Below are 25,706 nucleotides of genomic sequence, written 5' to 3'. Positions count from 1 at the left end.
GAATATTCCAGGCCTGCTCTTGGAGTTTGTAATCTGATTGGGGAAAGCAAGACGTTTTGTGCAAAACAGAATTAGAAGACAAAGCAGTACCGAGTATAAGCCATAACTAAGATGTGAGGTTTCCATTGAATTCCTAGGACCTGGGAGTGCCTCTGAACTCCAGGTGTCCTTGGGCTTTTCAGAGACTTTCCTTTAGATGGCTCAGGTTTCTTCTCCGATGGGGAGAGCAGATAACTGGATGAGACCTATAGGTGTGGCTGAAAGTTCCGCTTCAAGTCAGCCATGGTCTCCCTCCATCTCCCTTCCCCGCCTCTCCCCTCTGAAATTGCTATTGTGTAAGGTATTACTAATGCTGGCAAAGATTTGTGTTTAGCCATTTGCCAAGCATATCCGTTCCTGGGTTGGGGCTATAAACTCTACTCCTTCCTGCCATAAACTATTCCTCATCACCCCCTCCCAGTAGTACCCATGTCCCCTTGACATATTCTGCAAGGCCGCATGTTCCTTCAGCATCCAATCCTAACTTCAGCAACCTAACTCTTGCTACTTGTTCACCACAGGTAGTAACCCTGGCAAAGGAGGGACATTACTATCTCTTCTCAGTGGACTCTCTTCAGGGAACTGCCTCAGTAACAGGATCTAGCCCCATTAGTCAGAAGAGCCCTGGGTTTCCTTTGAGGGAGCTAGTAGCCACAGCTGGACAGGTTAGGATTCTCATTGTCCCTTATTTACACTGTCTCCATTGTCTCCAGCAATGATGGCAGCAACCACGGCTGGCATTTCCTAGTGCCATGTGCCCTGTAATGTTAACAGAGCCGCACTCTATGAACCTGTTTGTTGATATTGGTGCTGTGTGTCCAACATAACCCTGGTAGGATCTGTCATCCCCATCTGGTCCACAGCTGCCCCAATTGTCCTTAGACTCCTCCTGCTTAGGAAGGAGCCGTGTTCTGATTGCTCCTTATTGGAAATCTTTCCATTCTCATCTTTGTGCACATGCCCTGCAAGAAGCCAGCCAGTGAGGAGCTTCTGCCTGCCTACCCTGACCCCAGCTTGCAGGCTCTCAGAATCCCGTGACTCGCTGATGCTGTTGGTGATCTTGCAGCTGGAGAACCTTTATTTCCTTGTTGTATTTCTATGGTTGGGAAGCCAAGCTGCCCTGGCAGGTGGTTTTCCATGGGTCAGTTGCACTTGGCTCTCTGCAGTAGGGGGCCTGTGTAGTTAAAGGAGGATTCAGCTTGTTGATCACTTTGTTCCCCTGAGTCATCAAGTCCAGGTCTGACGTTGTACCCAGCATCTCTTCTCTGTTGGAGCTAGGCCCGATGGCCAGAAGGTCCCTGGCCACCAAGGAGCTGTCATCTCCTCGGTGTCTTTGTCCCAAGCCCTCTGCTCTGCCTCCTGCTCTCCCACGGGATGCTGCAAGGCATCTCGTAGGAAGTGTTTTGACAAGAAGGATCGGTGAGAGTTTTTTCTTGGCAACTATAAAATAAAAGTACTGTAAGGAGCTCCTAAATAAATTTGTGCTGCTTCAGCCAGGGAATTTCAACCCTCCTGGAAGTGTAGGGGAAAGTGGAATGAAAAAAAAAAAATGGAAGGCTCAACTGCCAGTTTGATGGCTCATTCATCTGATGGTCCTCAGGAGGTGTGTGATCCGCACAGGGTGGACATTAGCCAAACTCATTGCCTCTTGCATTTGTCCAGAGAGTCCGCGAGTGTTTTCTTTGTGCTTCTTTTTTCCCTACCATCAGACAAGGCAGGGGGAGATTTCTCAGTCCCTTTGCTCAAGTTGGTCCTGTGTGTACACAGGGGTGATGGCGGAAACGAGCTGCCTGTGTATCAAGTGCACCAAACAGCAGAGCTGGACAGAGCCCAGCACCTGGCCTGCGGGGGTTCGTTTGTGAGTCTCTGGCTCTGTTTTAAAGGGGGTGTAATAGCCAGCCTTGCCACAGAGTCATTTTTTATGATCATTTCCCACCTCAAGTAGCTGTTGGGAAGAAATATGAAAAGGTAGGGGAAAAGAGCCACAGAGGAGCTTCTAACATTTTCTGGGTTGGAAATTGTTTTACTGTTTTTCATTCACTAGAAAATAAGTTATTTTACATTCACTCTCATAATGATGAATGTTCATGCTTCATATATTAGTTCTTAAGCCAGTGTTGCAATAGATCAGCCTCACAAACACCAGCTAAAATGTCACTTTATGAGGACAAATGGCATGGGGACCTCATTTAATAATTCAGAACGTTGCTTCATTTAGCAGGGGCCTCATTTTCATCTTTAAGTTCATTAAGACTTTAGGGACATATCATGGAGCATTTGAAAATATCAATGCCATTCATGGTAATTTCATATATGTGAGACACTTTAAATAATTTCATTGGTTAAAAAAAATGAGCTTATGACAACAGATCAGAATTCCAAGTACACAAATGTTCACATTCCCTAAGGAAGTAAGGCGATTTTTTTCAACATGCCCTAGCAACCTGGTTTCCAGAATAAATCGTTTCCACTCCTACCAGTAGATCACTTTCCCTACACATCTTTGTTGGGAATTATAGCCTGAAAGAGTAGAGAGACTAAAGAAAAGGACTAAAGCCAAAATATATAAATACATATCTTATGACTTTTTCCTGGTTATCAAATTAATATGTAATTCCTACAAAAAAATTTAGAAAGTACAAAAAAGAAAAAATCATTGGTGAACATATCACCTAGACTTGTAATCTTTTAGCTTTTCCCAACTCTCCCTTCTCCCTCCTGTCTTTCTTCCTTCCCTCTCCAACAGTTGTAACATAATTAAGAGAATATTAAAAGTACAATTTTGTGTTCTGCTTTTTCATTTAGAATTGTATCATCCTGTAAATAAGTCATGAAACCCAGCAGCTATAAAAAGATTGATAGATTTGATTATATAAAAATATGAAAGTTATCATAAACAAAACAAGCTGAACAATAATATTTGCAACCAATTAACAAATTACTGCTGTCCATTATGTGTAATGAATCTCTACAATATAATCCAAAAACTAACTCAAATTTTAAAACAGGTAAAACTTGTGACTAGGCAACAGGCAGAAGAAATACAAATGGCCATTAACCGTATAGACTTTTTTTTTAAGTTCAATCTCAATAATCAAGAAATGAAGGTAAGACAGTGAGATCATTTTCCCCTGGCAAATTGGCAAGGATAGAACGGTGATTACATCTAACTTGAATAAGGAAGGTAAACGGACGCTCTTGTACACTATTGGTGGGAGTATAAATTGGTGCCAGCTTTTTAGAGGGCAGTTACTCAACTCTGTTTAAATTTTAAACATTTGTACAGTTTAACACAGCATTTCTACTTCTAAAAATGTAACCCTTCTACAAGAGTGCAAATAATGTTCGTTACTCCATGGACACATGGAGTAATGTGGGTAAAGATGCAAGCAATTAGAAAAACATCTACACATTTATGGAGAAGGACCTAATTAAATTATGGAACATCTTTATAATGGAATTTTATGTAACCATTACAAAGAATGAGGCAGATCTACAAGATATAGAAATATGTCCAAAAGTTCATTAAGTGAGAAAAGTAAGTTACTTCATAACATTTGTTAGTGTAGCACTAAGAAAAGATTCTATGACTATAAACCTGTTCTTGTTTTCTCCATAATTTTTTTCAGGAATGACAGAATTTAAGATAATGAAAATAGTACTTGTATAATCACAAAAGAAATCATTTTCAAAAGACAAAATTTCTGTCATAAACATTTCCCTGGTTTGTTTGTCCTTCATTATACCTCATACAATTTTAATAGCCTTCATAAAATTCTGTCATGGATATACCATAATTTATTTAGCTGTTCCCCTCTTAATAAATAATTTAGCTTGCTTCCAAAATTTGCTCTGTTATGCACAATACAACAACAAACATTTATGTAAAGTAAAAGACCTAAATCTACACTCCCCAAAGGATCCCTTTATGTAGCAGAGGTTGAGAGTTTAACCTAGAAAGAATTCAAGACATGGTTTTGAATGTGAAAAGGTAACATTTTCTAAGCCTTTTAAATCTTAACAGGACTACATATGGTTCATTGGAGGCAAAAGAGTTGGATCTTTCCTTCCTAGTACTCAGTTGTGCTACCCACTCTGACTATAATTTATCTCACTGGAAAAGATCCTGATGCTGGAAAAGATTGAGGACGGGAGGAGAAGGAGGCGACAGAGGATGAGATGGTTGAATGGCATCATTAACTCAATGGACATGAGTTTGAGCAAGCTCAGGGAGATAGTGAAGGCCTCGGAAACCTGGTGTGCTGTAGTCCATGGGGTCACAAAGAGTCGAACACGACTGAGTGACTGAACAACAAAGTGTTTGTGGTCTGAGTGTGAAAATGACCAGGGATGTTATACTCAGGATGCTCTTTGCAGAGCTTCATCCCAAGCCTTTGCCTTTCCATTCCATTCTCTCTCCCCAGGTGATCATCCACACCCAACTAATGACTCGTCATTTTCTATCCCTGGCCTGGCCTTTCATCTAAGCTCTAGCAGTGTATATTCAGCTGCCCATTAAACATGTCTACTCAGATGTCTAAAAAACACAATATGTCCAAAATAAATTCTTTGAACCAGAACATGCTCATACGTTCTTCTTTTTTTACCTTCTACATCTTTCCATTACTAAATCCTATTACTTTCTTCCTCTGGTGGTTTTCCATCTGTCTGGTTCTCTTTACATTACTGCCCCACCCTGGTCCAGACAACCATCAGTTCTTTTCTGATTCCTTTAGTAACTTCCCCACTGGTCTCTTCATGTTCTGTCTCTTCCCCTCTGACCTGTTTTCCTTGTAGCTGGAGGGGCTTGTTGTAAAATCAGATTAATGCCATCCTTCTCCTGTGTAAGACCTTTCAATGGTTTTTTGTTTTTTTTTTTTTCCCCTCTTGGACCAAAGACTGAAATCGTCACTGGGCCCTGCTGTATGAGGCTCCTGCTCTTTCCTGTCTCCTTTAATCTTCTGAGCCCCTTGCATATTGCCTGGCTCATGGATGGTACCCAGAGATTTGTTGGATGAACGAATGACTGAATGTCTTCTGTTAGATAGCACATAAATGGCATTACTATAACATGTGATAAAACCACATTTTAGGCTTTTGCTTTTTCAGTGACGTTGTAGAATTCTTTTACCAATTTAATACAATTGGCCCTGCTTCAAAAAACTGTCAAGTTTATATAAACCCAGATATTTAAAACACAAACTAACCCTAAATGGTTTTGTTTTGAGACTAAGATCATAATCCAAATTCACTTTCTTGGCAAATGCCACCCCTTAACTCTTGCCTACATGTCAGCTTTTCTTCCTTAGAAAAGTTATCCTTAGAGTTATCGTCATAGTATTTGACAACTCGAAAGAGATTTGCTATGTGTTCCCCTACTCCAGTACCTTCAAGGATTGTGTGAAATCCAATCAACTCCTCCACACAAAAGTTAAGAACCAAACAAAAAATTTATTTTTCTAGAATTTTGATTATGCATTTAATAATGTGTCACAAAAATGTGACACATTATTTGGCAAATCAGTCTCAGGATATTTGTTGATTTTCAGATGGTTCTTGTTTCAGCTGATGAAGTTCTCTCAGGAAACCGCCTACCAGGAGAATCAGCCAGTGACACAGTGGCACTGATGGAAGAGAGGGTGCCTACTGTGGTGGGTTTGGAGCCCGGGACTTAGAGGGCAGTGAGCAGAACTGAATTCAAATCCTGACTTTATCCCTGGATCACTAAATGATGTTGATGTAGACCTTACTTCATAGGGTTGTTTTGAAGATAAAATAAGAATGTGGATGAAGCACTTAGCATTTAGTGAACATTCAGTGTATGTTACTACTACTGACACTAATCATTGTTGTTGTTGTTTTGTTATCATCCTCATCTAGACACACGCACACACATACACACACACACACACCCAAATGAGCAAACAGACAAAAAGCAGTATACTTAAAATAGTATATTGACTGTATATTTTAGGATAACTAATAGCAAAGTTGTACTTTATCTAAAAAATAGTCTTTTAGATTTAGATGTTAAAATATGGATAGATGAGGCGATTTCATATTTTGGATTTGCTTCCAGATCCGACAAAAAAGACGGGTCAAGAAGGGAGTAGAAGTACAGTTGAAACACGATTGGGCATTGATAGCTGTTTTTGCTGTGTGATCACTACAGGAGTTGTTGTTATTCACCATACTTTCATATAAGTTTGAAATGTTCCATGATAAAATTTTTTAAGATACATTAAAAATAGCTTCTGAATAACCTCTTAGATACATTGTTGTTCAAGGAGCCAGTCTCAACTCACTGCTGTTTATTTCTTTTGGAAGAATAACTAAGTCCAGAGGTCTAAGCAGTAAGACTCCTGTCATTCTGTTTTATGACTCTCAGAATAGCTCATGGTGGAAACAAAACAAATACAATTTCTGAATTTCCTTTGTTTTCAACCACTTCAGAATCCTCTCTGAAACCACTGTGGGCATTTTAAGTAACCCTCATTACCCCAGCAAGAACAATGTACCTTTCAGACCATCAGGGAGGATAAAATAACTCTTTCTACCCTTCTGTGCTTGCATAACAAAGGTAGAGCTATTAAATACCACTGCTCAATAAGCTAATGAATGATGAGGCCAGAATTGTGTATTTGGTGTTTTAGGATCTGAGCCTGTGCCCTGTATGAACTTGTAATCTTCATTGTGGAGCCTTGTTAACTTCGGCTGCTGACTTACATGTTGGCTGGGGAGGCTGAGGAAGTCCAAAGCCAAAAACTGACTTCTCTGCCTATTTCATATTCAATTCAGGAGTCAAAGAGTGACTTTTTTTTTTTTTTTTTGGTTTTTTTTCTTTAAGTGAAGATAGCTATTTACCCTTAGAGTGGAAGCTGACAATAGCCACAAATGGCTCGTGTTCTCCTCTTTCATATGCGTGTGAGCAAGGGGAAAGGATTATGCTTGGGTCCTCTCTGCTTGCCCCTCCTAAAGTGGTGTCTTTTCCCCAGCTCCACTAAAACAAAGAATTTGAATTTATTATATTTCGGGGCTCTTTCTTTCACCCCTGGCATCTTTCTACAAGAGGAAAAGCACTTGGATTTTTGTAGGTTTAATTACTTTGGCACAAGGGTCCCAGTGAAGTTTATGGAACTTCATTCCTTTCCCCCAAAATAAAATAGGCTCTGAATTGGCTGGTGCAACTCACTGTGACCCATCCAAATGTCTCCGTTTATCTCTTTGGTCAGCATCTTGTGCCAGGCGTGCACTGAGGCTAGGGAGCAATAAGGCTCAGCCCCAGCCAACGGGCGAGACAGGTGTATGGACAGAATGCAGTGAAAGTTGTCGGTCACAGAGCTGTGAACTGGGTGCTCTGGGGGCAGAGCTGACTATCTGGGGACATCAGCACAGACCTCACAGTGGAGGTTTGAGACATTTGGGCTGAGGGAAGAATTGAATCCTCAGGTTATCTTACGCTCTTAATCAAACCCCCTTATTATTTCTGGTTGAGAGTTTTATCCTGTTAGGTAGTTCAGTTCAGTTGCTCAGTTGTGTCCGACTCTTTGCCACCCCATGGACTGTAGCACACCAGGCTTCCCTGTCCATCACGAACTCCTGGAGCTTGCTCAAACTCATGTCCATTGAGTCGGTGATGCCATCCAACCATCGCATCCTCTGTCGTCCCCTTCTCCTCCCGCCTTCAGTCTTTCCCAGCAGCAGGGGCTTAGGTAGTACTTGGCATGAAATCAGCAATAGCATTTCCCTCAAGGCTGGTCCAGTTCTGAAAATGCCTAAAAGGAGACTGCAAAATCAGGACTGAGGTGTAGAGCTGGCCTCTCTGCCCTGGGGCATCCTATGACCAGGCCAAATCACATCGCTAGGGCCGCTCAGTTCCTTGTCCTGAGCAGCGGGGCCGTGTCCCAAGACTTCCCTGTGCAGAGGGATGGGATGCCCATTGTGATGGGCAGCGTATGAAACTGATGACAAAGCGCTTTTCCCTCCCCGAACAAGTCCTGATACCTGTGACAGTTGCTGAGTAATAAGCAGTCAAACCTCTTAGCTGGGACGTTAGTCACAAGCTCTCTTGAGCAATCTCAGGTCGGCTCTTTAGACCATTGTAAGTTTCTGTTAGCACTTGCTTCTTCTACCCAAGGAGATCCTTTCCAAGCTCTCAGCAAGCACAGTGGCTTCAGGAGATTTTAGAAATGCAGCTACTCTTTCTGGCAGTGTGAGAGTCAGAGGTCTCTGAGTGTAGGACCACACAGATGTGGGCTGCTGGGCTGGAACATGGTGCTGATAAAGCCAGCCCCAAGGCTCAGATCCCCTAAGGCCTTGATCCCTCCTAGAGCTGCAGATGAGAAGTGGCTGGCGGAGATTAGGGATGACAGTGTTTGGACTGATGAGTCCCCAAAGGAGCCAGACAACCAGGCGCTAACAGGGCCTTGAGTCTGAAACCACTTTTAGAAGAACGACTGAGACCATGCTCTTGACAGTGGCTGTAACCAGAATCCTTCCTGCCCCCCGACAACACACACACCTGTTCTTCTGGGATCCTGCCTTCATGTGGGCTAATAAATCTTGCTCATACTGTGTGTGTGTTGAGAGGACAGTGGAGGAGGACACGGTTTCCACAGAGCAGAGCCTACTGAAAGCTTGTGTGGGAAGTGGGACTCTGCCCAGGAAAGGGGCAGGAGGCTGACTGGGGGGCCGGGGCCGAGTCTGGTTTAGAGGTGGAGGAGCCTCGCATTGCTGAAGTGGCTGCACAGGCACCCAGTTTATCTCCGCCTGTCTCCCGGGAGACGCCTGGAGCATGAGCTCAGAGTGGAGGCTGGCCTGAGAAAGTGCTGCTGCTCTCATCTTGCTTATCCACGGATTCCTGGAAAATGGGACTTGGTGCTCCTTCCTGGGTAGCTTCCAGTGACCCCTGTCTGCAGGTCCCACGTGGTCCGGCCGCATCAACTCTCAGGGCCCAGTGTGGAAACCAGTCTTGCCAGTTCTGTCATCACCTGCCTCCCCCGAGTCGCAATGTGATCCCAGGCTGGACAGAGACCAGCCTCTCCATTTGGGCCGAGCAGCCCAACAGGCCTTTATTGTCAGAGCAGAGATGGGAAGACATGGGAAAACAGAGCCATGAATGCCCCAACACAGCCCCCTGGGGATGCGAAGGCCCAGAGCAGCAGTCAGTAGCCCCCACTGTGGAGAGGCCCAGTGAGGGGCCACCATCACTCCGCATAGCACAGCCCCAGGAGGCTGCGGCTACTGCAGCTTCCCCCCTGGCAGTTGACTGCAGACCTCCAGGTCAGGGTGGTCGTCTAACATCCCTGCTGGCTGGGCAGCCTCCTTCACTGCTAAGCCAGTGTCTTTGCCTCTGAGCACATCTTTCCTTCAAGGATCAAAGGATGGAGGTTGTTGCCCTGTAGGCAGGGCTGCTCCCCCGATCCTCCCCCAAGGCTAGACTGAGAGGCCTACGATGGGATGTAGGTGTGTGGGACTCTTTCCCAGCTTGCTGTGGTGCCAGCTTCCCTCTGTTATGTTATGTGTGGCAATGGGAGATGGTGCCAGAAGCCTATGTCGGGGAGGGGGTGTTTAGGAGCACTGCCTTTCATTTGCAGACAGTTTTATTGACATTTGACCCATGTTCCTACCTCCATCAATACCTTTCACCAAGCAGTTCTGCTGCTGGAAACTCACTTCCCTTGATTGGATTCTGCTCCAGGTTAGGGAAGGGAGGGTGAGTGCCTTTGCCCTGCACTCACCGTAATATCTGAGGTTTCTATGTATCTGGGCTATACCCAAACAAACTCTGTTCTCACTCCTGTTTTGCTTTTCCCTGGTCATTAATGTCCCCACTAACCCACTGAATCTAAGGCAGAAACCCAGGAGTCATCAGTTCTGCTGCTGCTTCTCCTCATCCATCTCTAAGTGGTCATCAGGCCTTAATCCTGATCATGTTTTCACTAAAGCACTGCTGACTGATCCCTACTTGTCATTCCATCTGTCACTGTCCTAGTTCAGGTCTTAACATCTCTTCCCTGGACTCTCTCAGCTTCCCTCTAGCTGATCTTTTCTCATCAGCTGGAAAACTTAGAGAGCTTCAGTGGGTCACATTTGCCTAATATCTAAGCATCAGAATTCCTTCGTGTGGTATGCAGGGCCCTTCACAGTGTGGACTTGACTCTGCTTTCTAGCCCTGGAATTTTGATGGCCTCAGTGTGTTCATGTCAGTCCTCCTATGCCACATGGGGTTCCTGAGCCCACCTGCATCTCTGCTCTTGCTCTGTGCACGGGCCCTGTCCACCTGCCCACAGTGACCGTCTCATACCGCTTCCCCACCTAGAAGACTGACTCATGCTGTAAGGCCCAGCTCAATTTCTGCCTCTACTGTGGAACAGACCTCTGTCCTGCCATTAATAGGAATGAATTGTTCCTTCTTGTTTTTCTCTCACAGCACATGGTTCTTCTTTCTCTCATGCCACTTGTATTACACAACAGTTGGTTCTATCTCCCTCCCCATCACTCTCCTTTCCTCTTTCCCCCAATATATGTGTGTATGTATACACACATATTTATGTACCTACACACACACACACACTAATCTATGTGTACATACTTTGAACAAAGATTTATTGAATGCACTATGCTAGGCACAGTGTGACCCAGATGCATCTGATGCCTCCTCCGTGGAGCTAACAGTCTAGTGAATATCTGTCTCCCGAACACACAGTGCGTTCCTTAGGGAGAAGGATCGTCTTGCTCTTGATGCCTGTCACAGTGTGTGCTGCACAGTGGCCATGTGCTCCAGAACTTCACTGAGCGAAGGCCAGTGGGCAGAGATAGATGCCACAGAACAGGGTGTAGGGTGGGTGGATGTCTCCTGGATAGGTGGTCAGTGGGAAGCCTGGCAGTCACATTGTCACTTTTTAATGGGCAGCCTGTGTTTTGATATGTGGTTAGCCCATTCAGATGGAACCATCATCCAGGACCACAAGGCAGATTTTGAGAGTGGATATCTTATATCCGCTCTTATCCAGATAACACAAAGAGGTGTCTCCCCTTTGAAGTGTGGGTACAGAAAGCTCTCCTGGCTGTGTGACCCCCCCATCTCGTGACCCAGCTCAGCCAGGTAGATGGTTTGGGGCCCGGCTGCCCCACCATATTTGCTGCTCTGTGTTTCTTGCAGAGATCTGAAACTGGACAATGTACTGTTGGACCACGAGGGCCACTGCAAACTGGCAGATTTCGGGATGTGCAAGGAGGGGATCTGCAACGGAGTCACCACGGCCACCTTCTGCGGCACGCCCGACTACATTGCTCCGGAGGTGAGTGTGCTCGTTGCTTAAGCAGCTTTGGGAATCCAGATTCCCCAGCAGCCCCATCAGAAAGGCAGGGCCAAGCAGATGCTGCAGCTTGTGGGCAGTGTTGAAAGCTGACACCTCCAGACTCCTCTCTGGCTCCTTGGGTGAATGATGGCTGAAAATGTCCTCAGTTCCTCCCAGTACAAATTCAAGTCCAAAAGAGTTGTAAACTTTGCAGTGGCTTCAGGGTTTAGCCCTGAATGAGGTCAAAGTGCACTCTACACCTGGCCCATTTAATTTTCTTCTTTGTCTCTACGCAGAGCTTTGATCCTGTCCCCATTTGAAATAACCACAAGCTCTTGAATTGCCCCCATATGACTGAGTGAGCCCATCTCCTCCTCCTCCACAGAGATAGTCCCAAAGCACTTTCTGGTTTGGATCTGCGTATACTATTATTTTGGCCTAAGTAGACCATAGATGTTTGACCACCGGAATGAGAAGGCCTCTGATTTGACCCCAGGAAAATAGACCCCAATCTAGAGATGGACTGAAACATACATGGAGTGCAGGAAATTCCCTTGCTTTACTTCAGCTTCTAATTCTTCATTTTCTGTAGTCATTAAGGGTGCATTTGTTCATCAGATGCACAGAGCTCCTCTCACATCACCCCTTTGCACAGATCCTCCAGGAGATGCTCTATGGGCCCGCGGTGGACTGGTGGGCTATGGGCGTGCTGCTCTACGAGATGCTGTGTGGCCACGCGCCCTTTGAGGCAGAGAATGAAGATGACCTCTTTGAGGCCATACTGAACGATGAAGTGGTCTACCCTACATGGCTGCATGAAGATGCCACAGGGATCCTGAAATCTGTAAGTGTGACATACTCAGCCAGCTTTCCAGCTATTGCAAACCAGCTTGCTATGTGTGCTGTTTGGGTTTGAAGTTTGTTTGTTTGTTGATGCCACCTACCAGCTCTAGCTGAAATGTGTGTTTTAATCTATAGAATCAAAGAACCAGAGTTTTCTCAGGCTTTTTTGTCCTCTTATGCAATAGTTATTTTGGAGCCAACTGCCCAGGTGATGCTAGTGGTAAAGAATCTGCCTGCCCATGCAGGAGACACAAGAGATGTGGGTTTGATCCCTGAGTCAAGAAGATCCCTTGGAGGAGGAAATGGCAACCCAATCCAGTATTCTTGCCAGGAGAATCCCATGGACAGAGGATCCTGGTGGGCTACAGTTGCAGAGTCTGACATGACTGAGTAACTGAGCACACGTAATAGCTGTTCATAGTGTTGTTGGCCAAATATCAAGTATTTCTACCATTTGTAGCTTCAGTGTAGGTGAAGTGATGCTCCTATTTCATGCAGTCGGGATGTATGAGGCTGTTGGGTCATGTAAATGGCACTGCCAATTGTTTCTGTACTGATGGTGTTTCTGTTGACAACATCCAAGGAGCAGGATGAAGGGGCCTTTCCAGTGGTGCTGGGAGAGAAGAGAGGTTTTTCAGGCTTGGGCAAGATCTCATTTGCTTCCATGCTGTCCTTGTGCAAGTCAGGTGCCAGGCCCACAATTTAGGTGCAGGGTGGAATATCGTGTAGAAAAGGTCTCTCTCTCGTGCATTTAAGGCAATATGATGGAAGCCTTACTTTCAAGTGTGGAAGAAATGTGGATTTGATGCTTTTATGTTGAAAATAAGAAAGTAACAAGTAATATACACAATGGATAAACCAACAAGATCCTACTGTGTAACACAGGGAACTCTGTTAAATGTTATGTGGCAGCCTGGATGGGAAGGGAGTTTGGGGGAGAATGGATACATCTATATGGACAGCTGAATCCCTTTGCTGTCCACCTGAAACTATCACAACATTGTTAATCAGTTGTGCTCCAATATAAAATAAAAAGCTTTAAAAAGAAATAGATGAAGAAAACCAGAAAAAAATTAAGAAGGAACAACCAACAAGAAAGAGAAATTCTTCCAGGGCTTTGATCAGGGGCCCTGCCATGTGCCAATAACCTTCTGATTCTAGGACCTGTTTAATGTACAGAATGATAACTAATTTTTTAGTATTGTTTATTACCAGGTTGGAGTTGGTGATGGACAGGGAGGCCTGGCATGCTGAGATTCATGGGGTCGCAAAGAGTCGGACACGACTGAGTGACTGATCTGATCTGATCTGATCTGATTACCAGGTTATGACATCACCTGTTGTCCTTACAGTCTCATATATCCTGTAGACCTTGAATATACCAGTAAAATATAAAGTTATAAAAAAAGTTAACATGTAATAACAGAATAATGTAATTTGGGTCAATACCCTATTAGGAAATCAGGTTATTATTTCCCAATATATGCACAGGGAGAATAAAGATGAATATTCTTCAAATAGGGGAAAATCAGAATAATCCATTCTCTCTGGGGGATATCTATGGGATAAAAATTACTTTGCTCAAATCATATCACTTCCTGTGATTGGAGACAAAAAAACTAAATTCAGGAAATACTAGCTTTGTTGGTGAGAGACTTGTCTCTCTGGAAATCTCCAGTCATATAATTAGTGTCATTTTAAGGACATGTTGTTTACAGATCACTCTGTCCTGGGGCCGATGGCATAATTGTTCCTGAGAAGTCTCCACTTCTCAGGAAATGATCACAGAAATCCTTCTCAGGCAAATATTGCCCAAGTAAATCATAATTTGTAACTTGATTCTCAAGTTCAGGCACCAGTGCTCTCCTGATATGGAAGAAGCTTTAATTGCCCATAGAGATAAAAGTGAAGTACTTTGGGATTCTACCAAATGTCTTCTGTCTACCCTGTTTTCATAAGAAAAATTTATTTGTATATTTAGTAGAAAATTTAGACTAAGGAGAATGTGGCTTTTATAATTTCATTAATAAAAAATCAGGGAGAAGGGCTTGTCTTTATAGATTTATGCCTTAAAATTTCTCCACCTTTGGAAGGGAAATGTGCTCATCTTAGCTGGTCCTAGCTACCTATGATGACCTAATCTATGATAACACAACAATTTGCTACAGAGTTGGGCTTACTTTTGAGTTATTACTCTCCCAGTCCTGTGGTCTAGAGTTGGGGTCCTTCTGACTCCCAAGGCATGCTAATCCTCTGTGGCCTGCAGTGACCACCATCACAGTACGAATGGTTTTTCATGGTGCACATATTTAGTCCAATTGCCATAGCTGATTTAGTTTTTATACTATTTAAAAGAAAGACCCCAGAGTTATATAATTCAAATGTAAATGCTACTTCATGCCATAAGGAAATATGCATTGTTGGCCTCGGTGTATAAAAGTTATTGTGCTTGGTACCATGAAGGGTAGGAAACAAAAGTCAGTCTGTGCCTCAAGAAACTTTAATGTTCCCTATTTTAGGATTAAGAGTCCAGTTCAGTCTTTCTCTGATAAACACTTAATACCTTTTGAATCCAGGCCCAGGAGAAATCTTTAAAGACCACATCAGCATTTGAGTTGACCATCACCCACATCTGCTCCTCTTAATTTTTTTTAGAAGTCCTCAACCTCTTTTTAGCATTTAGAATCCTCTTAAGAGAATTCTTCCCCACTAAATCTGAGACACAGGTTTCACCCCTTTTAACCCAATCCCTATAAAACCTAGAGTAGCTACTAAGCAAGGTTAAGATTCACCTGGAACTATTAAGATGATTTATATTTAACCAGATAGATCCAATTACTTTTTTTTAAGTTTTATTAGTGTATAGTTGATTTACAATGTTGTGTTTCAAGTGTACAGCAAAGTGAGTCTATTATACATATGTTCATTATTTTTCAGATCTTTTTCCCATATAGGTTATTAGAGAGTATTGAGTAGAGCTCCCTGTGCTATACAATAGGTCCTTGTTGTTTATTTTATATATGTAATGTGTGTATGTTAATCCCTGATTTATCCCTCCCTCAATTACTTTATATCTTTGATATATATAGAAACATTGCTGGTAAAGGCAATGGCACCCCACTCCAGTACTCTTGCCTGGAAAATCCCATGGACGGAGGAGCCTGGTAGGCTGCAGTCCATGGGGTCGCTAAGAGTCGGACATGACTGAGCAACTTCACTTTCACTTTTCACTTTCAGGCATTGGAGAAGGCAATGGCAACCCACTCCAGTGTTCTTGCCTGGAGAATCCCAGGGACGGGGGAGCCTGGGGGGCTGCCGTCTATGGGGTCGCACAGAGTCGGACACAACTGAAGCGACTTAGCGGCAGCAGCAGTTATCTAGTTACTTAGTAACTAGTTATCTAGTTATATGTTATCTAGGAGCATCCTGCCTCCACAATCTTTGTTCTGGGAGAAAACAGCCTCTGGTGCCTCACAAGAATTTGCTCTTCAGTGGGGACTGAGTTGTTCCCTCTCCCTGCAGACTCGCTTCTGGGAAGCTGTGAACCTCTTCGCTTCCCTTTATTTTGGGCCCTTTCTAATGCCAGCAGCTCAGTGGATGATCCTGTGTCACTGACTGAGCACTGACTTTCTTAAGTGGCTCTCTGTGTTCTCTGTTGGGCATCTTCCTGTACGAAGAAGCTCGGGTTTCAGTCCATGGCAGGCTTATCTCCCAGCTGTGTTACACTCTGGCTGAGTGACCTTGGCAAGCTAACACACCTCTCTGAATCTGTGTCCTTGCTCAAAAGATCTGTAAATTGAAGTAATAAAATCCATGTCACAGGGTTCCTCCCCAGATTCAGTGAATTAGTACATGTAAGCCACGCAGGGACATGGTAAGCATTCTGTTTCTTCCTCCCTCAAGGAGTGTACCTTAAGAGCAATTTTCTGAAAAACACTGGAAAAGATGTCAGAGAAAATTACTAAAACATATTAACCGAGAGGATTTCGGAGACAGCTTTGTACATTTCAGCCCCCAGGCCTAAAAATAAAAGGTTTAAATGCTGTAGCTGAGGAAATTCAGCTGTTCTTGGCAGAGGGCTGAGATATTTAAACAGAAGTGTGATCAAAGAAAAGGAAGAAAACAGTGAAGAGCTCGCAAGATGTGGGGAGAAGCACCCAGGAGGGAAGTGTCAGTGCCTGGTGGTGAGGAACCGGCCTGCAGAGCAGAGCTGTCCGAGGGCAGATGTTGGCTCTTTCATCTGCTGGCTGTGGGAACTTGGGCACACAGTGTGATTTTGCCATGCCTTGGGTTTTCCTCATCTGTACTCTCGGGATTGGAGATGACGCAAGGGGGATACTTGGAACAGTGCTGAGCACAGACTAGATGCTCAGGAAGCAGATGCCAGTGTCATCAGTGAGAGCAGGGTGCATTTTTAGGCTCTTTGCCCTTTTCTCTGAAAAAGTATGATTCTACTTATTGTATTAGGAAGAGGGTTTAAGGTAGCAAGTCATACCTCACAAACCATTCAAACTGCTTTCTGGTTCTAATTGCAACTTGATTTAATTAGACCAATATAGTGGTTTTTTGTTTTTTTGTTTTTATTTCCAGAAGAAACCTAAAAGATTATCCATTCCAATTCCCTCATTTAATAGATGAGGAAACTTGGGGTCCAGAGAAATTGTGACTCAGCAAAGGCCATTCAGCACATTACTTAAAACAACCAAACAGATTAGAACCCTTGTGTAGCTCTCACGGGAATGTAAAATTATGCAGGCACTGTGGAAAGTGGTATGGCAGGCAGTTTCTCAGAAAATCAAACTTAGACGTACCATATAACCTAGGAATTCCATTTCTGGGTGTATATCCCAAAGAACTGAAAGCAAGGGCTTGAACATATTTGTATATCAGTGTTCACATCATTATTCACAAAATCTAAAAGGTAGAATTGCGCTCATTTCACATGCTAGCAAGATTATTCTCAAAATCCTTCAAGCTGGGCTTCAATAGTACATGAACCAAGAACTTCCAGTTGTACAAGCTGGGTTTAGAAAAGGCAGAGGAACCAGAGATCAAATTGCCAACATCCACTGCTGGATCGTAGAATAAGCATGGGAATTCCAAAAAATTACTTCTGCCTCATTGACTAGGCTAAAGTCTTTGATTGTGTGGATCACAACAAACCAGAAAACTCTTAAAAGAGATAGGAACACCAGACCAGCTTACCTGCCTCCTGAGAAATCTGTATGTAGGTCAAGAAATAACAGAACTGGACATGAAACAACAGACTGGTTCAAAATTGAGAAAGGAGTACGCCAAGGCTGTATATTGTCACCCTGCTCATTTAATATATATGCAGAGTACATCACGTGAAATGCTGGGCTGGATGAAGCACAAGCTGGAATCAAGATTGCCGGGAGAAATATCATTAACCTCAAATATGCAGATGACACCACCCTTATGGCAGAAAGTGAAGAGGATCTAAAGAGCCTTTGATGAAAATGAAAGAGGAGAGTGAAAAGGCTGGCTTAAAACTAAGACAGAGATCATGGCACCTGGTCCCATGACTTCATGGCAAACAGATGGGGAGAAAGTGGAAATAGTTACAGATTTTATTTTCTTGGGCTCTAAAATCACTGTAAGATGGTGATTGAAGCCATGAAATTAAAAGATGCTTACTCCTTGGAAGAAAAACTATGACAAACCTAGGCAACATGTTAAAAAGCAGAGACATCAGTTTACTGACAAAGATCCATATAGTCAAAGCTATGATTTTTCTGGTAGTCATGTATGGATGTGAGAATTGGACTATAAAAAGGCTGTGTCAAAGAATTGATGCTTTTGAACTGTGGTGTTGGAGAAGACTCTTGAGAGTCCATTGGATAGCAAGGAGATCAAACCAGTCAATCCTAAAGGAAATCAACCCTGAATATTCATTGGAAGGACTGATGCTGAAGCTGAAGCTCCAATACTTTGGCCACCTGATGCGAAGTGCCAACTCACTGAACAAGACCTAATGCTAGGAAAGATTGAGGGCAAGAGGAGAAGAGGGCAAGAGAGGATGAGATGGTTGGAGGGTATCACTGACTCAATGGACATGAGTTTGAGCAAATTCTAGGAGATGGTGAAGGACAGGGAAGCCTGATGTGCTGCGTCCATGGGGTCACAAAGAGTTGGACATGACTGAGCGACTGAACAATAGCAAAAAGTGGAAGCAACCCAAGTGTCCATCAACGGGTGAATGGATAAACAAAATATGTTATATGCATACAATGGATTAGTCACCCTTAGCAAGGAAGGAAATTTTGACGCTTGTTACAACATGGATGAACTTTGAATGCATTATGTTTAATGAAATAAACCAAATACAAAGGGACCTCCACTTACATGAGAACCCTAGAGTAGTCAAATTCATAGAGACAATAGCAAAATGGTGGTTGCCAGGGGCTGGCAGAGGGGTTGGTAGGGAGTTAGAGTTTAAGGGATGAGAAATTTCAGCTTGGGAAAATGAAAAAAGTGCTATAGATGGATGGTGGTGATGGTTGTACAACAATGTGAATATACTTAATCCCACTAAACTGTGCACTTAAAAATGGCCAAGAAGGTAAATATTGTGTTCTATATATTATATCACGTGAGGGGGAAATACCCTGGGATCAGAATCCAGTTTTTTCTGACTCCCAGTCCAGGGTTCTGAGCTAGCCTATACCTGGCCACTCCCCATTTTTATTCTCCTTTTCATTAATAAGCATCCTTTGCCTTTAGAGCCCCACATGTTTAGCACCCAAATAACTCCCTGATATGATTCTTTCCAACTGTCCTAGAAACATGAGCCACTGGAGGAAGCTTCCAGGGTGCCATGTACTTAATACTCACAGAGCATGAATCTGCCAACCATCTAACTTTCCATAAAGTAAGATATAACATTTATGATAAGAATATGAGTGTTATTTAAAGACTGTGCATTTGAGTCTTTCTCTATTGACCTGAGATGAGCCTATGACCATAGGAGAAACTGATACATGAGGAATTAGGAGCCCTGTCTCATTCCACCGGGCAAATACTTGTCAGATGCCTTCCCTTGGCTTGGCCTTGTGCGAAGTGCCGGGAAGCAAAGCTGAAAAGACACAGCGTCTTCTGTTGCTCACAGCCTCATAGGAATGAGAACACGTAAATGGATACTTAGCTCGCTGCCAAGGAGGAATGATCAAAGCTATCTCTGGGGTCAAGGACAGGGAAGTGACATAAGGACAAGGCAGAGGAAGCAGTGTCTCAGCTGGGCGTTGAGAAACAAACAAAGGTTCAGCAGGGTAGACGGGGCAGGGCGGGTGGTAGGGGAAGGGTATTCTAGACAGAGGAGCTAACTTGTGCAAGTATTCGGAGGGGAGCGGAGCATGTGTGTTCAAAGGAGTGCAGTCACCAGTTCTACCGTTGGTGCGTTAGGTGAGGGTGAGGGCTGGGAAAGATGAGTTTAGGACTGGGACCTCTGAGGGGTCCGGGAGACATGCGGAAAGTGGTCTGTTCCTTGCAGTTGGCCCCATGGGCCTGGAGCTCAGGAGAGAGGTGGCAGGGGAGCAGACGTGGACTGGGGGCGAGGGTGGAGAGTAAAAGGAGGGGGCCCGGGACACCAGTGCTGAAGGGGTGACAGTGGGAGAGGATCCGGTGAGGAAGAGGATCCGGTGAGGAGGTTGAGAAGGAATGGCTGCGGGTCGTAAACGTCTCCCTCTGAAGCCTGTCTGCTAGTTTGACTTGTGAACTAGGCCAGGGCTTTTGCAGTGTGCCTGCCTCAGACACTGAGGCTTACGGTGACTTCCGAGTAGTGCTAGCCAGGTTCAGTGCTGGCCCTCGGCCAGAACACCGGCGGCTTGGGAAATGCATCTGTTAGGTGCTAGGTAGGTTGAGACATTTTTAAGGACTCTGAACGAACTTTCATTTTGTTATGCAATTCCAGATCAAGGTAAGGTACCCTGCTTCCTTTAAAAATATGGACTTCAGGCCTTTTCCAAGGATTTTGTAACCATCTGTGATTCTGGGGGGCTTACTGACTTCAAAAGTTCCTAATGTTATGAACCTTTTCATGCTTAGGGGAATAAGTTAAAGGACAAATATTGTAGGATATCACTTATATGTGGAATCTAAAAAATACAACAAACTAGCGAATATAACAAAAAAGCAGCAGACTCACAGACATAGAGAACAAACTAGTGGTTACCAGCGGGAGAGGGAAGAGGGGAGGTGGCGAGACAAGGGGAAGGGATTAAGAGGTGCAAGCTACAGTGTATAAAATCCATATAAGCTACAAGAATATATAGAACAACCACAGGGAATATAGCCATTGTTTTATAATAACTATAAATGGAATAGAATCTATAAACATTTTAATCACTGTGATGTACACCTGAAACTAATAGTTCAGTCACTCAGTCGTGTCCGACTCTTTGCGACCCCATGAATCGAAGCACGCCAGGCCTCCCTGTCCATCACAAACTCCCGGAGTTCACTCAGACTCACGTCCATCGAGTCAGTGATGCCATCCAGCCATCTCATCCTCATCCCTTCTCCTCTTGCCCCCAATCCCTCCCAGCATCAGAGTCTTTTCCAATGAGTCAACTCTTCGCATGAGGTGGCCAAAGTACTGGAGTTTCAGCTTTAGCATCATTCCTTCCAAAGAAATCCCAGGGCTGATCTCCTTCAGAATGGACTGCTTGGATCTCCTTGCAGTCCAGGGGACTCTCAAGAGTCTTCTCCAACACCACAGTTCAAAAGCATCAATTCTTTGGCGCTCAGCCTTCTTCACAGTCCAACTCTCACATCCATACATGACCACAGGAAAGACCATAGGCTTGACTAGACAGACCTTTGTTGGCAAAGTAATGTCTCTGCTTTTGAATATGCTATCTAGGTTGGTCATAACTTTCCTTCCAAGGAGTAAGCGTCTTTTAATTTCATGGCTGCAGTCACCATCTGCAGTGATTTTGGAGCCCCAAAAATAAAGTCTGACACTGTTTCCACTGTTTCCCTATCTATTTCCCATGAAGTGATGGGACCGGATGCCATGATCTTCATTTTCTGAATGTTGAGCTTTAAGCCAACTTTTTCACTCTCCACTTTCACGTTCATCAAGAGGCTTTTTAGTTCCTCTTCACTTTCTGCCATAAGGGTGGTGTCATCTGCATATCTGAGGTTATTGATATTTCTCCCGGCAATCTTGATTCCAGAAACTAATATAACATTGTAAATCAAGTATATTAAAAAAAAAAAAAAAAAAGAGTTCCTAATGTTGACTCCACTGGGTGTCATAATCCCCAAACTGTCAGGAAGTCATGCATGCTCTTCTGGATTGTAATCATTTGTCATGGAGCTTGGTGACCATTAGAAACTTAAACACAGAATTTCAGAGATGGAGGATGTATTAAAAACAGTTTGTCTAAATCGCTGATTGGCAGGGGAAGCAACCTCACATAATAGAATGGAAAGAACACACACTAGTCTGAGGATCACAAGACCTCTACTTGCCACTGCTGCTGCTAAATCGCTTTAGTCGTGTCCGACTCTGTGCGACCCCATAGACAGCAGCCCACCAGGCTCCCCCATCCCTGGGATTCTCCAGGCAAGAACTCTGGAGTGGGTTGCCATTTCCTTCTCCAATGCATGAAAGTGAAAAGTGAAAGTGAAGTCGCTCAGTCGTGTCCGACTCTTCGCGACCCCATGGACTGCATCCCACCAGGCTCCTCCTCCTTGCCTGGGATTTTCCAGGCAAGAGTACTGGAGTGGGGTGCCATCACCTTCTTCGACTTGCCACTGCTACCCAGTCTTTATTCCTTAATGAAGTGATGATAACACCTCTGGTACCCACTTCAAATGGGGTAGCACCATGAAAGCATTTTCAAAGTGGTAGGCACAATGCAGAAGTTATTAGTATTGTTAAATTATGAGTAGTAATTTCACAGCACACTGAGAGCTGTCATTATCTTCATCCTCTCTTTGAACATCCACCAACATCATCAAGATTATTAAGTGCTTAATTGTACATGGGGCTGTGTTAGCTTTTTATTTTGGAGAGAGCTGTATTTCTGTTTTCCCAGGAGCCTTTTCTCTTTTTAATTAAAATTTTTTTCTTATGCTTTTTTTAAATTGAAGTATAGATGAGTTACAATGCTATGTTAGTTTCAGGTGTACAGCAAAATGATTCAGATATATATATATATATGTAATGTATATAATATATATTATTTTCCATATTCTTTTCTGTTATAGGTTATTACAAGATATTGAATATAGTTCCCTGTGCTATACAGTAGGTCCTTGTTTTTTATCCATTTTATATAGTGTGTATCTGTTAATCCCAAACTCCTAATTTACCTCTCCCACTCCCAAGTTGAGTACCTGAGGGCACCCCAAAGAGGGATTTTTAACAGATAACACACAGAGAAGGAGAGAGCGCCCACTGGTGAGCCATGCCCACGCTGCTCCTCTTATCTCTTTGTGTGACCCTTTCCTGCTGGGTCTGCCCTTCCCCACGGGAGAGGCAGGAAGGGCCAGGATCCCTGAGCCAGCCCTTCACATCCGCTCTCACCACTGTCTCAGTGTGGTGGGTCATCCCTACTTGGCTTCCTGAGATTTCCCGACAGTCTTGCCTTTGGATCATAAGGTCAGCAGCATTCCTGGAATTGGCGTCTTCTGGATATTTTCCTGCCCCCCTTTTTTTTTCCTTCAGAAGGAAATGCTTTCTAAATGCCGCCTTACTTTAAAATAGAAGGTATTATTATTATCCCATGTCTGTAGAAACTGTGTGGATACGCATTTATGTAACACCATAGAGTCATAGATGTTCATGACCCGGAGGCTTTGTATGGTGTAATAATGTCAGTGAGTCCCCGAATTCAGGGTGAGGGGTGTTCTTGTCTGTCGTTCACGGTGAGGGAGGGGCTGAACAGGGTGGGCACCGACATCTCACCCAGCATAACCCCTAACCCCGTCTCCCTTTCCTTCCCTCACTCCGCCACTCGTCATCTTTACCCCCACCACAGGATTGGATAGCCTTACACCAATAACTCAAGAGTCTCCCCAAAGTTCTCATAAACATGGAGAGAGGGCTGAGAACGTGCTGGTGAGAACACTCCCTGTGGAGCACAGAGTCAGTGGGGGAGGGGAAGTGGAGTACAGAGTTTTTGGCCCAGTTTTCTACTTGGAAAAAAAAAAAAATCCCAAGTCATTAAGCAGTAATCCTGACAACTAAAAATAACCACAGTATCCACTCCAATAGAGAAGACTATTTTTCTCACTTGCCCTTCTGTCTCTCCTGTCTCATCTTCTCTGTGAAGGTTTATGTTAAATGCATGTTCCAGAAGCAAAATCCTACCCCTGCTCTCAAAGAACAGGTTATATAAAAACTGGCAGCATCCACAGAAGGTAGCAGAGGAAAGATAAATAAAGATAGGCACTCTTGTGTGAAAAACAGATGTAGACTTTCTAGATTGCTGACCTTAAAGATGATTTTTTTTTTTTTACTTGGTTTTGGTATAAAGACATTTTCTGTTGGCCACCATGTCACTGAGTTTCCTAAACTGGCATTCAGTTATTCCAAAATACTAATAATCGTGACACAGAAGAAAATGTATGGTTTGCTTAGAGCTTCGGTAGTTGCACTGAACCTTGGCTTCATCAGCTCCAGGGAGGCTTGGCGGGGGGCGGTCCTCCTGAGTCCCCAGAGCTTAGGATGGTGAAGGCCTCCCTGAGGTGAGCGTTCCTTTGTGCTCCATCATCTCCGGTGAGCGATCACAAGGCGCCAGTGCTGACTCAGGTGAGTCAACGCCCTTTTCTCCTGCTCACACAGGTGGCCAAGTTAAATAAGTGCTGAAAGGAGTTTGGTGCGTTCTCCTGAGTCACCTTCGTCAGTTCAGGAAGCACTGTAAACTTGGCCTCAGAAGGAGATTATAGCGTGCTCTTGCTTCTGAGCTTTACAGAAATTAAAGTGTATGTTTGTGTGTGGGCTTATCTGTCATCACACCTATCAGATTTCATTCCTCTGTGCATTGTCTGCAGGAGTCTCGCTCACCTCTGTGTTCAGAGAGGGAACCACGAGTAATCGGGGATCCTCTTTTAGCGCTGAGTGTGTCCCACACCTGTCACCAGGCAGTTAACCGGCGTGGCATTGAGCATGTTCTTCAGCATTTCCTGCTCCCCTCCTGGCAGAGGTTGGAATGCTTGAGGCAGTAGCCAAAGGTGGTCAGCCAGGGGGAGGCCGAGGAAGCAGAGGGAAGCCTAGGACCAGAGTCTTGCAGAGGATCCAGCTCTCCATCATTACAGCCACTTTTTCAAATACTGTTGCGGGGAGAATCCAAAAGTCAGTTACCGAAAGATCCTTTAAAAAGAGGATGGTTAACATGCAGCCTGGCAGTGCTTGCCCGTGGCCAGGACTGGAGTTCCCATAGGAGGAAATGGAGCTTTGGGCTTCTTACTGAAACTGACACTATAGAAACGGGTCATGTACTCACAGACAGACCAGGCTGGTATAGGCAGAAGACAGAAAAATGCTGATCGTCCTAGAGACTACATTTTTGGCATGTTATTAAAGTTACTGTTCTCAACTTCCTTCCCCCATTTTAGATTGTTAGGACCTCTGTTCTTAGAAAACTTACATTTTATCTGTGGCTAGCAGTATGAAGGATTTTTTTTTAATGAAGTATTAATATCACTTGACTCTTTAATCTTCATATCTCAAACAGGATAAAAATATCAGGTTTTATAAAATGAGCATATAAATCTATGTAGAGATTTGCTAACTGATGTCTGTGGGTCCCAAGAGATTGAGTTGGAAAAAGTCTAATGAACAGAAGTAGCACACTTTGTTTTCTTTAATTTTTCACTTCCAGTTATCACACAGTGTTCCTTTTTAGCAGGTGATGGTTAGGTTTGGTTTGGACACCCAAGACAATGTGTATCCAGAATCAAGAAGGGCGTTGGACTGGGTTTCATCAAGGGGAAATGAAGACATTGTGTAGTATGCCTCTGGAGGGTCCTTTTTCAACACTTGCTCCCTTTCTATAGCTGTGTTTTGAGGATCATAGCTGTCAGGAGAGCTTCCCTTTCCTTTAACATTTGGGAGTTACTGGAGAGCGGTTAAGCCCTCCCCATCATTCAGAGCTGCTTGGGACTGGTTTGCCAGGAATAAAACCATCTTGGCCAACAACACTGGCATTGGCACAAGTGCCTGACCTTGGGCTTCCTTCTCTGAGACTTGCTTCTGACCTTTATCTCTTTTTTTAACCAACACTGTAACATAACTGTAGTGAAGCTACTGAGATAGCTTGGGTTTCAGGGGAAGCTATAATGAGTGTAAAACATCAGCAAGGCAAAGTGTTAAGAGCATTGATAAAGAATTAACTATATGCCCATGAACAGCCTGCTGGATTCCAACCATAGACAGGATGAAAAATATAATCAACAAACCTGCTTACATGGAGCCTGGTGGGCTGCGGTCTCTGGGGTCGCACAGAGTCGGACACGACTGAAGTGACTTAGCAGCAGCAGCAGCAGTGT

At 43.9% G+C, this 25,706-nt stretch overlaps 1 protein-coding gene across 1 annotated transcript in view; it reads left to right on the top strand.

Moving 5' to 3' along the window:
• The window catches only part of PRKCH (protein kinase C eta), a 233,861-nt gene that overhangs the window by 198,591 nt on the left and 9,564 nt on the right, over positions 1-25,706 (top strand). The window contains exons 11-12 of the mRNA XM_005890692.3: positions 11,204-11,342; positions 11,998-12,186. Of these exons, the coding sequence (XP_005890754.1) occupies positions 11,204-11,342; positions 11,998-12,186 (328 nt within the window). The remainder of the gene's footprint in view (positions 1-11,203; positions 11,343-11,997; positions 12,187-25,706) is intronic.

This window comes from Bos mutus, chromosome 10, assembly GCF_027580195.1.
Source record: "Bos mutus isolate GX-2022 chromosome 10, NWIPB_WYAK_1.1, whole genome shotgun sequence".
NCBI lineage: Eukaryota > Metazoa > Chordata > Mammalia > Artiodactyla > Bovidae > Bos > Bos mutus.
This window is presented reverse-complemented; position numbering and strand designations above follow the sequence as displayed.